The 15,132-nt window shown below is 51.1% G+C and overlaps 1 protein-coding gene across 1 annotated transcript in view; it reads right to left on the bottom strand.

Annotated features, from left to right (window-relative positions):
- Positions 1-7,339: 7,339 nt before the first annotated feature.
- The window catches only part of LOC119237888 (gasdermin-C-like), a 38,998-nt gene continuing 31,205 nt past the window's right edge, over positions 7,340-15,132 (bottom strand). The window contains exons 6-18 of the mRNA XM_037501734.2: positions 13,574-13,621; positions 13,267-13,290; positions 12,923-12,961; positions 12,621-12,647; positions 11,833-11,871; positions 11,569-11,595; positions 11,378-11,401; positions 11,087-11,125; positions 10,785-10,811; positions 9,610-9,749; positions 9,196-9,328; positions 8,387-8,460; positions 7,340-7,731 (exon numbers count right to left, since the gene is read on the bottom strand). Coding sequence (XP_037357631.1) covers positions 7,492-7,731; positions 8,387-8,460; positions 9,196-9,328; positions 9,610-9,749; positions 10,785-10,811; positions 11,087-11,125; positions 11,378-11,401; positions 11,569-11,595; positions 11,833-11,871; positions 12,621-12,647; positions 12,923-12,961; positions 13,267-13,290; positions 13,574-13,621 — 881 coding nt within the window. The 3' untranslated portion in view covers positions 7,340-7,491. The remainder of the gene's footprint in view (positions 7,732-8,386; positions 8,461-9,195; positions 9,329-9,609; positions 9,750-10,784; positions 10,812-11,086; positions 11,126-11,377; positions 11,402-11,568; positions 11,596-11,832; positions 11,872-12,620; positions 12,648-12,922; positions 12,962-13,266; positions 13,291-13,573; positions 13,622-15,132) is intronic.

Genomic DNA, 15,132 nt, shown 5'->3' with positions numbered 1-15,132 from the left:
GAGTACCCAACAAGGAAGATCCCAAAACAGTCAGCTCCACTCCCCTTAGGGTGGGGAGTCATGAAGCCTGTGAGCAAGCAAACTGGTCAGTGGCTCATCACCGAGAAAGCCAAGCTCCAAGCCATGATTTGTCTTTTCACAGAGGAGCTGATTCAAGGTGGCCACCAAGGCACTCAGTGGGATTGGGAACCTGACACCCAGCTCCCCAAGTGCCAGGAGCCTGTGATTATATAAAGGGGGCAGGGAGGCAGGGGGTGCAGGAAGTGAAGTGGGGAGTGAGCAGGAGGCAGGGGTGCAGGATGTGAAGTGGGGAGCTGTGCATTTCCAGGTCTGAGGTTGGCTGGGCAGTCCAGGCATCATGGGGATTGGGGTTTGACACTCTCAGCAGGGAGTGTCTCCTCAGGGTCAAGATCAGGCAACAGTCAGCAGATATTTGTTTCTGATATTCTCACAACCTCCTGGCAACACAGAGGATTTCTGTCACAGGTGTAACACAGTCAGTTTACCAAGTTCCAGCAATTGCAGAGGGAAAGAAGTGCGCTAGTTGCAAGTTGAAGATTAATCACAAGGAGGGTGTGGGGGAGAGAATAAAAGTTGGTTTGACTTTAATGACTAATATTTAGTCTAAGGGAGATTTTGTTACCAAATGGAGGTGATCCAGGTACGGCCTGACCTCATCACATGGGGCTAAAGTCCCACAATCTTATCAGCACAACCATGGCCAGGAGGGCCGGGAGCCACAGGGAGTTGGTCTCAGAAGCCATTTGCTTAGTGGCAAAGGCCTCTAATGGATGAAGTGAGAATTTCATACAGGAATTTAAAAATCACTGGCGATGGGATGGAGCCCAGATCACCCATCATATGTGTTGTCACATGGAGGGGGCTGGTGATTGCTCTGAGCCCCTGAGGCACTGGATCAGGGCTGCATTTGAGTAAGTCCCCTATGGCTGGTGTGATGCCAGACACCAGGCACTGAGGGGACCTGAAGAGAAGGGGAGAGGGACATCTACTCCCCCTCACTCTCTCCAAACACCCCTCCCCAGCGCTGAGTGACTCCCAATGTGCTCTGATGGTCTGGGCCATAGACAGGAGGACCCTGTGCCATCAGCGGGAGCTGGTGAGAAATCCCCAGGGCCCAGCATCAAGGGGGGAGCGGCAGGGAGGCAGAGAGAAGAGTGACTCTGAGGAAAGAGAGATGATGCAGTTTCTGCTGGGAGGGGAGACCCCATCCCAGTGTGGACCCTGGGAAATCCCAGCTCTTGTTTCTTGCAGTGCAGGCCCAGTGGGTGTGAGTGTCCCAGTTACCATGGGAACTCCTGCAGACACCCCAGAGTTCTAAAATAGTCAGAGATACAGGCCTGAGGAGCTCAGGACTCAGGCAATCCCCCACTTTACTTACATACTTTCCTTTTAAATTGCCTTTTTTAACTCCATGCATGTGTATATGAGTCCACAGGAGTGTATAGGATTATACATGCACATTCACTCACAGCACACATGTACATGCACACGCATGATCCCAAACACCATTGTCATGTTATATCTCCACTTAGCCACTCAGGACCCAGATCAATGATTTCCAGTAACATGTGTCCAAGATCAGTTGAGCACAAGATATGACCAGGAGGGACTCCAGGTCCCCATGTATCCAGAACTGTCTTTCCTGCATTACACTGCATTACCCCTCACTGTGGGACAGAAGTTTTCCTCTTCCCTACCAGAAGACTCACCTGTAACATCTTAGGCCATTTCTTCTAGTAAGAAGCATCCAGGAGCCCAACTTCAAGTAGCAATCGAGGGGTGGCTGAACTTGCAATCTGACAAGGGAGGCCTCCCTGAGCAGTGGCATTGGAACAATGATTTAAACTGAAGCCAAGTAGAGAACCATGTATGTAGCTGCTTGGAGGAAGGGATTCCTGGTCGAGGAATCAGCAAGTACAACGACTGTAAAGAATGAAACGTTTTGGTATAAGAACAGGGTTTTGGCATCAGAAACTGAGGGCAAATTGGTGCAGACTCCTACTGGCCATATTTTTGAAATTTTAACCTGAAGTAGGATTAGCAGCTACTGAAAAGAGTCATGAACTAAAATGTTTTACACCTTTTGAGATGTCTGTTGCGTTGACAATAGACTAAGTAATGCAGTAGGAACATACTAGAGAGTCCAGTGAGGAGGAGATTGCAATAATCCAGGTAAGAGCTGACTGTGGATGGGGCCAGGGTGTTAGCACAGCTGGTGATGAGAAATGATCATATCCTGGTCTCTGTGGAGGGCACAGTCAGCATCTACAAAGGGTGTCGTCACAAGACGGCCCCGTGGATATGCCCAGCTCCGAAACACAGACTGAATCAGGAAGTGCTGTGTGAACCTTGAACTCAAGCCACTCAGATAACTGCCAACCCCACTTGAAGTGAACCAGGTTAACATAATGACTAGAAGGGCCCGCACCAACTCCCCCTCATTTTCTGATGAATTATTCACTCATTTCACTTGTTCTAATTCCAGGAATTTCATTATTAAGAGTCTCTGCACCTGCTGATTCCTCTACCATGAACCTTTTCTTCTGAACAGTGACATAATCACTCCCCACCCAGTTTCATTTGGGCCTTTGTTCAAGTATCACATCTGAAGGAGAATGAACATTCAAATTGCAAAAGCACCTCACCCTCTGCAAATGAATTGCCAATAAAATAGCACCTGTCCTTGAAAGAAAGGATGTCCTCCTCTGTTGGGACACCCACACCCACCACCCACAGTCAGTCACCTTCAGAGCTGGCCAGACTGGAATATTGGCACAGGGAGACAGGAGAGGGGGTGAAAAAAGGGTGGCCAATGGGGGCAGGGTTGGGCCTCAGCATTGGATAAAGCATGTCCCTAATTCCATCAGCCTTTGTTTCTTCCAAAGCCACCCCTCTTAGCAGCTCCCCTGCAGGGCTGCAGAGCCCTCCCCAGGTTACCCCGCAGTGCCACAAAGGAGCCCATGAGATATCGGCACAGCCTCAACCAAAACTGCAGATGCGATGCTGTAGAGGCAGGAATGGACACAGTGCAGGTTTTCTAGGATCCAGCAGACCAGGTAAATGAGGAATCAGAGTCCTCAGTGGATTTTTGCAGGTCTTTTATTGTGATTTAGCGGGTACATGGCAGGCAGGAGTGCTGGGGGGCCGGGAGGCTGGCAGTCCTCCCAGCCCCCAGCAAATCCGCACTCTCTCCGGGCTCTCTGCTTCTGCTTCTTTGCTTCTGTCTTGGCTTCTCTTCGGCCTCTGCTGGCGTCCCCATGACACCGCCCTTAAAAGCACAGTCTCAGCCCAGGTGAATCCCATCTACCTATGCCCACACCCTACTCCAGGTGCCCGCCATCAGGCATGCATTCAGGACCGCAAGATCCGTCATCTATCCTGATGGCGGGAGGGCAGAAAAGCCTGACATTTTTCCTTACCCTACAGTCCACCCCCTCAGGGTATTCTGCCATATAGTCTTTATATATACAATTTCTTAGCAAACATAAACAATGCAGCCATGGCCCACAAAAGCAAATACATCACAATATAACAAAATACAACAGAACACAAATAAATCCAGGCAGGGCCCCAACCTAGCGCAAAAGACAATTATTGGTACCAGCAGATGAGCCACCACATCTGCTGCCGAAGGCACTGCTCATACGAGGGAGGGGAACCACTCACGGCATCTACTGTAACACACCAGGAGCCGTCGGGCTTCCTGGCCTTCTCTGGCTGTCGTCTCGGCTACAAGCCACACACAGCATCCACCCCCAGGATGCACTCGCTCTGGGACTGGCGATTCTATTCTGTTGGGGGTAATCGCCAACCCTCAGGGTTTCTGTCTGCAGTCACTCCAACACTCGGCCTTCACAGCCACCCATGCGACTCGCAGACCCCTGCACTCAAGTCAACCCACTGCACAAGCACATGGGTCGGGATCCAAACTCTGCATTCGACCTGGGCTCCACCCCAAGCCACGTTCCCCACCCGTCCCCCAAGGACGGGCTCCTCAGCTCCTCACCCTCACTCAAGAATGAGCAGGGCATCCCCCCCAGGTGATTTTACGAGACTCACAGGTCTTCAGCATACCCAAGCTGCTTAACAGCTGCTTGGGGCTTCCCAACTTAGCATCAGCACCAGCTTTTGCCTTCTCAGTTGGCTTTTCTCCTCCACCTGGCTGCTGGGCATGCACAGGCTGCTTTTGGCCATCAGGGCCCCCTGGCCACCCCTAGATTCTCAAAATAAAAAAAAACATAACCTGCCAAGGTCCTCCACCTTCTGGCGGGATCATCAGTCCAAGTTCATCAGGCCAAGTTCGTTGGCCTCTCCCTGCATCAGCACTGGCGAGCTCCGAATCATGGTCCTCTCTTCGCCGGTGATTCTTGCTGCCTCAGGGGTCATTGGCTGGTCCTCTCGGGCAACTCCTCCACACGAGGTCTCATCCTGCAGCTCCTGGACCTCGTCCATCTCCTGTGCCACCATGACGCCTCCAGTGTCGTCACAGGGAAACAGTTTGTTACTCCTTAGTCCCTCCAGGTCTTCGGAGGGCTCCATACCCGTCTGCATGGGTCATCTTGCCGACTTACGCCAATTGTACAGTCAGGAATGGACACAGTGCAGGTTTTCTAGGATCCAGCAGACCAGGTAAATGAGGAATCAGAGTCCTCAGTGGCTTTTTGCAAGTCCTTTATTGGGATTTAGCAGGTACATGGCAGGCAGAAGTGCTGGGGGGCCGGGAGGCTGGCAGTCCGCCCAGCCCCAGCAAATCCGCACTCTCTCTGGGCTCTGTGGTGTTCTCTGCTTCTGCTTCTTTGCTTCTCTCTTGGCTTCTCTTCGGCCTCTGGTGGCATCCCCGTGACACCGCCCTTAAAAGCACAGTCTCAGCCCAGGTGAATCCCATCTACCTATGTCCTCACCCTACTCCAGGTGCCCGCCATCAGGCATGCATTCAGGACCGCAAGATCCATCATCTATCCTGATGGCGGGAGGGCAGAAAAACCTGACATTTTTCCTTACCCTATAGAAGCCTTGTGACATAATGCAGGCTTTATCTACATTTGTCTCTCACTAGCTTCAAAATGCATGGTTACCTCAACACCCACACTGTGGGTATGGACTCCTCTTGGGAGAATCTGTGACTGCGTACCCGGTGGAATAGAGAGCCCTGGAAAGCCAGCTCAGAGTCCTTGGGCTCTCCCTTCCGTGATGTCTCAGCTGGAGACCAACCTGGGGCATTTAGGATGCAGCCTCTCAAAGAGGCTGTGCGCACGCGCATGGGGACACACACACACACACACACACACACACACACACACACACACACACAACCTGTAGTGCCCTCAGTGCATCACCGGGTCAAGGTGGGGTCCACCTGCAACTACTCCCTGTTAATGGAGTGGATTGAACGAGACTTGACTCTCTGTGGAGTCAGCAGAGGTTGCTTCTAGGAAAGACTTGCGATACCCATGGGAATTCTGTGGACCTGGGAAGGAGGGGGAGACAAGGCCCGAGTCTCAGCAGGGGGGTCTGGTAGTGGTGATCAGGAGATGAGGGACCTGAAGCAGGTAACGGGGAGGCCAGGACGGGAGCTAATGCTGCCTGAGGGAGCCTGGGCTGGCTACTTGGAGCCCATGTAGAATTAATGTCCCCAACAAGGAAGATCCCAAAACAGTCAGCTCCACTCCCACTAGTGTGGGGGAGTCATGAAGCCTGTGAACAAGGAAAACAGTCAGTGGCTCATCACCCAGAAATCCAAGCTCAGAGCCACGATTTGTCTTTTCACAGAGGAGCTGATTCAAGGCGGCCACCAAGGCACTCAGTGGGATTGGGAACCTGACACCCAGCTCCCCCAGTGCCAAGAGGCTGTGATTATATAAGGGGGGCTGGGAGGGAGGGGGTGCAGGATGTGAAGCGGGGAGATGCACATTTCCAAGTCCGAGATTGGGCTGGGCGGTCCAGTCATCATAGGGATTGGGGTTTGGCACTCTCAGCAGGGAGTTTCTCCTCAGGGTCAAGATCAGGCAACAGTCAGGAGTTATTTGCTTTTGATATTCTCACAACCTCCAAGGAGCAAAGAGGTTTTTCTTAGAGGCGTAACACAATCAGCTTTATGAGGTCCAGGAAATGCCGTTGAAAAGCAATATATTCCTTGCAAGTTGAAGCATAATCACAAGGAGGTATTAGAGGGGAAAGAGAACAAAGATTGCGTAAAGTTTAGTTCATTGAGTCCCAATATTTCCTCTAGAGGTTTCTGTTACAAATGGAGGTGATCCAGTTACAGCCTGACCTCAATTCACAGAGGTCTAAGGTTCCACAATCTAATCATCACAGTATTGGACAAAAGGTCCGGGTGTGCAGGGAGATGGTATCAGAAGTCATTTGTGTAAGGACAATGGCCCTAGATGGATGAAGGGAGAGAATCCATACATAAAGTCCAAGATTTTAGAAAAATCATGAGATGGGATGGAGTCCGGATCAACCAACCAATAGGCTCAGAGCCCAGGTTAGCCCTTCACCCTCCTAATACTATGACCTTATGCTCAGAAGACGTAATATTCACAACAGAGTTTTCAGAGGAAGAAAAACAGGGCTCAGTAAAAGTGATGTGCGAGGGGGAAAAAAAGCAAACTCACCTACTCCAACCACTGTCTTTACTCATATACAGTGTTTTGACAGAGCGCCCATGTTGGTAATGAGTAATATGGAAAATGAAAAAAAAAAGATGTTGGAGATTCCGTGCAGACACACTAGAGGAAAGTGGAGAGAGTGAAATATCCACTTTGAATAGATCACACAGCACAACATGATGTGACAAAAACATGGTACATCATCATTGTTTTGTGGACAAGAATAATTTTATGAGATATTACTTCCCATTGCAGCGCTTCAACGATGGGAAGATGAACTAATAGAATTACATGCGAAGGGAGATTGCAAAGCTGAGGAAACAAGATGAAGATCAAACATCCCAATCTCTAAACTGAGTAATGATCACTGAGAGCTGAACAAGACCTGTGATGACTCAGAGAGACGATGAAAAAGCAAAGGTGTAGACATGGGACAAGATGAAACAGACATATGGAAGACCCTAAATGAAGAAAAGCAGGTGCTATACAGAGAGGATGGAAAAGAGAATCCAGAACATATTCACTTAGGTGAGGCTCTGTGTTGATGCATGTACATGCATAGATACAGTCATAGAAGGAGTGTATCTGTATCTTTATATATGTTTACATATATTCATAGACATGAACATATATACATGATACCCGTGTGCATGTACACTCATAACATACACTCATCTCATTCCTTTACATGTATATTTACTTTTTTTTAAAGATTTTATTTATTTATTTATACAAGGACTGGGTACAGTCAGAAGCACGGGGGATGATGAGAGAATCCACCAGAGCCAGAGCCCACAAGGACACCACCTCACAGGTGGGTGAGGCTGACCTCCCTGGACTCGCTGCAACCCAGAGGTACTCAGGCCTTTGTCAGCTGCTGCAGCAGACACAGGGCCGCATACAGGGCAGACAGGGGCTCCTTGGCTTCCAGATCCCAGGTGGACCTGGGGTTATTCAGCTCCATCCTCAGCCCACACTCCTGCAGCAGCCCATAGGTGATGGCCACACCCTCATCTTGCAGGAGGGCAAGGAGTTGGGAGTCCAGGGTGAAGGGAATCCACCAGGGGTACTTGAAATTGGGCTCCAGGATGCTCCGTACCTAGAAGTAATGGTGTAAGAGTCCACGGGTCAGTCTTTGAGTAGAGAAGAGGAAAACTTCTGTCCCAACAGTGAAGAGTGACACAGGGTGACGGAGGAAAGAAAGTTCTAGTTATAGGGACAGGACTCCATTCTGGTCCCTTCTTGTGCTCAGTGTGATCTTGCATACATGTTACAGGAAATTACTGATCATTGGTTCCTGGGTTGCTAACTGGTGAGACTAACATACTAACACAACAAAGGTATTAGGAATTGTAGGTGCGTGTGTACATGTGTGCAGTGTGTGAATGTGTATGTATAATTCTATACACCCCTATGGACTCATACATACATACATGCAGAGAGAAAGAGCAATTTCATTGGGAACTATGTAAGTCAGGCGGGGTTATTCCTCAGAGCCCTGAGCTCCTAAACCTCTATTCCTGTTCGACTATTTTAGAACTCTGAGGGCCTCTGCAGTGGTTACCATGGAGACTGAGACCCGCACACCCACTCTGACTGCTCTCCAGAAGGACATGAGCAGGATTTCCCAGGGGCCACACTGGGATGGGGTCTCCCCTCCCAGCAGAAACTGCATCATCTCTCTTTCCTAGAGTCTCTCTTCTCTCCTTCTCCCGCCGCCTCCCCCCTGGATGCTGGCCCTGGGGATTTCTCACCAGCTCCCGCTGATGGAGCAGGATCCTCTTCTCCATGGACTGGGCCAGCAGAGCATGTTGGGTGTCACTCAGCACTGGGGACAGAGGGTGTTTGGGAAAAGAGTGAGGAGTCAAATACCCCACAACCGGGTGACCTAGGAAACCCAATGGGGGGGCCCCCTGGTGGCCTAGGAGTTAAGTCTCAGGGTTATCACCACCATGGCACAAGTTCCATCCCCAGCCAGGGAGCTGACACACGTGGCAGAGCAGACCTCTCCTGTCTCTCCCGCTATACCCCTCAACAGTGTATTTCAGTCAATCCACCTGTTCTGCTCCCCACTCTGTCTCTGGTGAATCTTCTCTGCCCCCTCCCCATATCTGGCCTGCACCCAAGCTCTTGTGTGCATAAATAAATAAAATCTTTTAAGAATATATTTAAAGAAAAAAAAACCAGAAGCAGAACTCCAGGCAGAAGTATAAAACCTACTAAGTTTTTATTAGTGCAAGTTCCTGTCCTCTGAGTCTTCCTTCTGCTTTGGGGATGGTCTCCAAGGTGCTAGAGCACATAGTCCAGAGGGTGGGATGCTGAGGCTGGAGGCTGAACCCCCCACACCAATGAGAAGGGGGATGAACTTGGGCTGGTCTGTCTAGGTTCAAGTTTCATGTTACATGACTAGTTTACCTCATGGGCCCCTCTGAATGGGGACCACTGTGAGGATGAAAACCATATTCATCAAAGTGCTTTGGAGAGGGGGCAGCTAACAAAGTCCTTTATGGGGTTCTGGGCACCAACCCTGAGGCTCTCCCATAACCCCTTAAATCTCTCTCACCCATTATGGCTTCAAGCAGGTAAAGGATGAGTTCCACTGCGTCATCATGTGGATCTTCTGGGATTCTTCCCAGCTCATCCAGGATGGTGCCACCAGGGCCATTCAAATGACCCACGGGCTTCTCCTGGTCAAGCTGCAAAACGCAAAGGTAACGATGATGATGATGACAATATTGTCATATAATTTTGCCTATAAGTTATGATCTATAAGTTATTAACCAAAAGTTGGGTTAACGTCTTTCTCTACCCCCAAGGGATACCGAGAACCTGCACTATGTGGGCAGCATAACCCTGGCCCTCTCATTCCCCTACTATTAATCCAGTCTCCTTCCCCATGCATCTGGGCAGCCATATCTCCTGAACATACACCATTTGCAGGTTTGATCAGCCCCAGACAGCTGTGGGGCCCCCTCACCTTGTCCATGAGGGCCTCCAGAGCCCGTCGGTCCCCCAGCATAGCCTGGATATTAACAAATATGACGCCCTGAATGTTCCTTGACAGCAAATCCACCATCTCCACTCTGCTGGAAATCTCTTCTTTCATGCACTCAAAATCTGTCATCCAGGACATGGAAATAACTCTTAGGTTAGAACATTCCTGGGATAATCCTGTCCCCATTGATGTGAGCAAAACTCATCTGTTTTCAAGCTGCTAACAAAGAGCATCTCTGTGCGTGATGTGTTTGAGCTCCATGGGTGGAGGTGTCAAACTAGGCTAGAAAGATGAAGAAACGGCTGAAATGAGGGGGCAGACACTGGGAGCAGAGATGGAGAATCTTAAAGGTGTCTTGGGATACAAAAGAAGTGTGCAGAGACCCCTTTATGGGATCTTTCTGGAATAATGAGGATTTCAGCCTTGGGATGTAGAGATGAGAGACTTCCCTGATCTGGAGTCAGTTTCCACATCTAAAATAAGGCTGTGGCTACTCCCTGGTGGTGCAAGGGGGTAACACAGCACTGTGAAGCTGTCCACAGCCTCTGCAGCATGAGTTCCATCCCTGGCAGGCCAGGGAGCTACCCACATGGTGAAGCAGACCTCACCTGACTCACCCGCTACTCCCCTCAGCAGTGTATTTCAGTAGATCCGCTGTTCTGCTCCCCACTCTGTCTCTGGTGAATCCTCTCACACCCCCCCACACACACACCTCTGCCTTTACCCCAGTTCTGTATGCATAAATAAATAAATCTTTAAAAAATTTAAAATAAAATGAATAAATAAAATGAGGCTGTGGTGACAATCACCGGGGTATTAAGTATGTGAGGCACATGCAGCAGTACCAGGCACACACCTCACCCTACAGATCACACTGTGTCTGTGTCTTCTGAGTCCAGAAGGAATTAACCTCTCCCAGAGCACCTGAGGGTCCCAACCCACAAGACCCTGGTGCCCAGATCAGTGCCTGTTTCCGACACAGTCTCAACAGGGTGGCGGGACTGAGTGTGGATGAGGGAGGATGGATGAACAGAGGAGGGATGTGACAATGTGTGCATGGAGGAGAATCCGGTTGTCCGAGTGTCAGGGAAGCTCCAGGGGTGTCAGCCTGTCAGTTTCCACCCAGAAGCCCAGGTTCCCTCTTGATAAACACTCACTTTGCCCAAAGGGTTGCTCTATGCTTCCTGGAAAGAGAAACACAAACCATCACGTCTTTTATGCATCTTCAAATTTGCTTTTGAGACACTGTGGAGGGTTTGTGCTCCCTCCGACCACGCCTCCCTCCTGCAGCACCTCTTCCTGCCCCATCAGGCCCACCCTCCCCACCCTCAGCTCCCAGGAGCCCCCTGGGCAGAGTGCTGGGCCAGGCCCAGGGCAGTGGTGCAAAGGCAGGGCCAACTGCCAGTTGCAGCTGACTGTGGCAGGAAGGATTCCACCCCCAACCCCACCACACACTCACCTATTGGGGGGATGGGACTAATAGGAGGAGACCACATTTCTAGAAGAGAAATTAAATTCCCAGCCCAAGAATTAGTTCAAAGATACTAGGTTTTTCTGGTCTTCTGCCCCTGCTTCCCCAACCCCTCCTCTCTACCTGCTGCTGCCCATCACCCAGGGGACCAGATAGAGTCCTGGGAGATGAGATCCCACTCTCCTGGAACAAAAACAACTAACTGCATACTTCTGGGCTGTACCCCAGTTCCTGTAGGCATAAATAAATGAAATCTAAAAAATAAAAACCATCACTTACCTGATGACTCAGAACTACACGACTCTGGGAAGATAAAAAAGAAGGGCTCACTCATCTACTTCCCCAAGCCTTCCTGGGGACAATGTGTGCATGGAGGAGAATTCAGTTGTCCGAGTGGCAGGAAATCTCCAGGGGTGTCAGCCTGTCAGTTTCCACCCAGAAGCCCAGGTTCCCTCTCAGTAAACACTCACCTTGCCCAGAGGGTTCCTCTATGCTTCCTGGAGAGAGAATCACACTGTGGAGGGTTTGCTATCCCTCCGACCCCGCCTCCCTCCTGCAGCACCGCACCTCTTCCTGCCCCATCAGGCCCACCCTCCCCACCCTCAGCCCCCAGGAGCCCCCTGGACAGGGTGCTGGGCCAGGCCCAGGGCAGTGGTGGCAAAGGCAGGAACAGCTGCCGGGCACAGCTGATCGTGGCAGGAAGGATTCCTCCCCCAGCCCCACCACACACTCACCTACTGGGGAGATGGGACCAAGAGGATCATACTCCATTTCTGGAAGAGAAATTAAATTCCCAGCCCAAGAGTTAGTTCAAAGATACTAGGTTTTTCTGCTCTTCTGCCCCTGCTTCCCCACCCCCTCCTCTCTACCTGCTGCTGCCCATCACCCAGGGGACCAGATCCCAGTGCTCTGGGGCAGGAGGCCACTGTTGTGCAGAGTTCAGACCTGGGAGATCAGATCCCACTCTCCTGGCACAAAAACAAAAAAACTGCATACCTCTGGGCTGTACCTCAGTTCCTGTATGCATAAATAAATAAATCTTTTAAAAATATATATAAATAAATAAATAAATAAATGAGGCTGTGGTGATAATCACGGGGGTCATGTATGTGAAGCACATGCAGTAGACCCGGGCACACACCACACCCTACAGATCACACTTGTGTCTGTGTCTTCTGAGTCTAGAAGGAATTAACCTTCCCCAGAGCACCTGACAGGCCATCAAAGAGACCTACTGAGGTGAGAGGTAATGTGAGTGGAAGCTCCAAAGAAGCAGCTTTTCTGTCTCTGGGTTCACTGCCGAGCCCGGAGTCCCTGTGCCCAGATCAGTGCCTGTTTCCGACACAGCCTCATCAGGGTGGCGGGACTGAGTGTGGATGAGGGAGGATGGATGAACAGATGAGGGATGTGACAATGTGTACATGGAGGAGAATCTGGTTGTCCGAGTGGCAGGGAAGCTCCAGGGGTGTCAGCCTGTCAGTTTCCACCCAGAAGCCCAGGTTCCCTCTTGATAAACACTCACTTTTCCCGAAGGGTTCCTCTACGCTTCCTGGAAAAAGAATCACAAGCCATCATGTCTTTTATGCATCTTCAAATTTACTTTTGAGACACTGTGGAGGGTTTGCGCTCCCTCCGACCCCGCCTCCCTCCTGCAGCACCTCTTCCTGCCCCATCAGGCCCACCCTCCCCACCCTCAGCCCCCAGGAGCCCCCTGGACAGGGTGCTGGGCCAGGCCCAGGGCAGTGGTGCCAAAGGCAGGGCCAACTGCCGGGCACAGCTGATGTGGCAGGAAGGATTCCTCCCCCAGCCCCATCACACACTCACCTATCGGGGAGATGGGACCAGTAGGATCATACTCCATTTCTGGAAGAGAAATTAAATTCCCAGCCCAAGAATTAGTTCAAAGATACAAGGTTTTTCTGGTCTTCTGCCCCTGCTTCCCCACCTCTCCTCTCTACCTGCTGCTGCCCATCACCCAGGGGACCAGATCCCAGCGCCCTGGGAAGGAGGCCACTGCAAGCATGTGGGGGTTCTGTTGCACAGAGTTGAGTCCTGGGGGATCAGATCCCACTCTCTTGGCACAAAAACAGCTAACCCCACACCTCTGGCCTGTACCCCAGTTCTTGTATGCATAAATAAATAAAATCTTAAAAAAAAAGATCACTTACTTCTTGGCATACAAGAATGATATGCTGGAAAGATAAAAAAGAAGGCCTCATTCACCAAGAGTTAGTCACAGAAACACACACACACTCGCACACACACAGGTGACATCTCACTGTTAAATAGAAAAAGCTGTTTTTTATGTGTTTTCAAGGCTCTTGCTAGTGAAAACAAGGGAGCTGGCAGGCTGTGCAGGAGGGGCTGGTTTACTGAGGGGAGAGGACTGAGCCCCTGAGGCTCTGGTGAGCACCCTAATAATCTCTGGGCGCACAGGGTTAAGGTCAAGTGAAACATACGTAGTTGGGAACTCACCTTCTTCTGGAAAGCTTTGCCCCTTATCATCTAAGTCATCAACAATATCTGAAAGGAAAAGATACCAGGTTACCCTGCTGGAGGCTTCCCCACCCCAAATCTATAGCCCAGCCCTGCTCCTGCAGACCAATATGCCAGCTCTTCTCAGAGGGATCTGGGCACCCCTTGGTCAGAGGCAGTGGGTGGGGTGCTTCTACAACTCAGAGCCCCTGACCTCACTCTGGACCTTCTAGGTCTGACGCTGAGAAGACCTTGGGATCTAAACCCATGGGTGCCACTCGCTCCACCAGAGACCTGCTTATTGGGAGAGGGTCTGCTCCCCTCCTCCTGCAGGGTTGTCCCCTCTGCTGGGTCTCTCTGTCCCGAGTCTCCAATCTCCTGTCCTCCCCTAACCCAGCCAGCTTCCCGGGTGGTTTCACAGAGAAATGTCCAGAGGCCTGAGACTTGGCTCCACCAAAGAGTAAGTGATCACAAAGGACGGAGCCCATGAAGGAGACAGCATGGAGACAGCCCAGGAGAGGAGCCCAGAGATCAGTGTCCAGCATCCAGGGAGAGGAGCGTCCAAGCAGGTCCTGCCACGACGTGATCTCCGGGGTGAACTGCAGCGGGTGGAGGCAACGAGGCCGGGAGGGGAGACACAGAGTGTGGAGATGCTTTACGGGCTTGGCTGTGAGGGGAAGTGGCTGGCGGGAGGGGGGATAACTGGAGGGCCCTTGGGTGAGGGGCTGTGAGAAGGCAGGAACCTGAGCCCCTGATCAGGTCCTGGGAGGATGCAGGAGGCTGGGGGCAGAGACCACTCTGTGCCAGACACTCCTCTCTAACTCCCCCCACTCTGCAGAGCAGGTCTCATTTCCGAGTTAGAGAGAAGACGGCCCCAGAGAGTCTGATGTTCTCCACAGTCACACAACAAATATTTGCAAATTACTGAACTGGCTGCACTTTATTTTCCTCTCTGATTTCTTGTAGCGATGAAATCAGATCGTGTGAACCAGTGTCCACCTCCCCTGCACATGGTAAAGGCTCCTTCCCTTGCTCATCAGCATGAAGCTGTGTAACAGCAGCTGGCACAGACCCCCTTGTGGACTGTCCATGCCACAGCGCTGCTGTGGGGGCCTTTAGCTTCTCTCAGCTCATTCCCCACACTTAAGAAACAGTATTTTTGACGATTGAGCATCTTCCACAGCCCTCCCTGAAGACGTGGCGCTTTGTCATACGCCACGACCATAGAAGCACAATCATCTCCCGCTGCCTCTGCAGGGGTCTCTGACCTCCTCTAAACTGGGGACACCACCTCCTCTCTAGCCCTCAAGAGGGCCTTGCTCTGGGGAGGGCTGGACTTTCCCCAGAAGCAAAAGACACTGACCCTGCAAGACTGGACAGTTCAAGATCTTTCTATGCAATGTAACTGACAGGAGGTAATTGACAGCAGGACCTGACCCTGACCAGATGCTGCAATCGGGATTCTCTAAAGGGGTGTGGGGGGCGGAGGGAGGGCACCCCCTCATCTCTGAGGAATCTGCCCCCAGCTGCATCAGGCTGACCTGAAGACGGGACCTACA

Source organism: Talpa occidentalis, unplaced genomic scaffold (genome assembly GCF_014898055.3).
Source record: "Talpa occidentalis isolate TD23 unplaced genomic scaffold, MPIMG_talOcc4v2.1, whole genome shotgun sequence".
NCBI classification, from domain to species: Eukaryota; Metazoa; Chordata; class Mammalia; order Eulipotyphla; family Talpidae; genus Talpa; species Talpa occidentalis.
The sequence above is the reverse complement of the archived record's forward strand: the minus strand, read 5'-3'. Positions and strand labels throughout refer to the sequence as shown.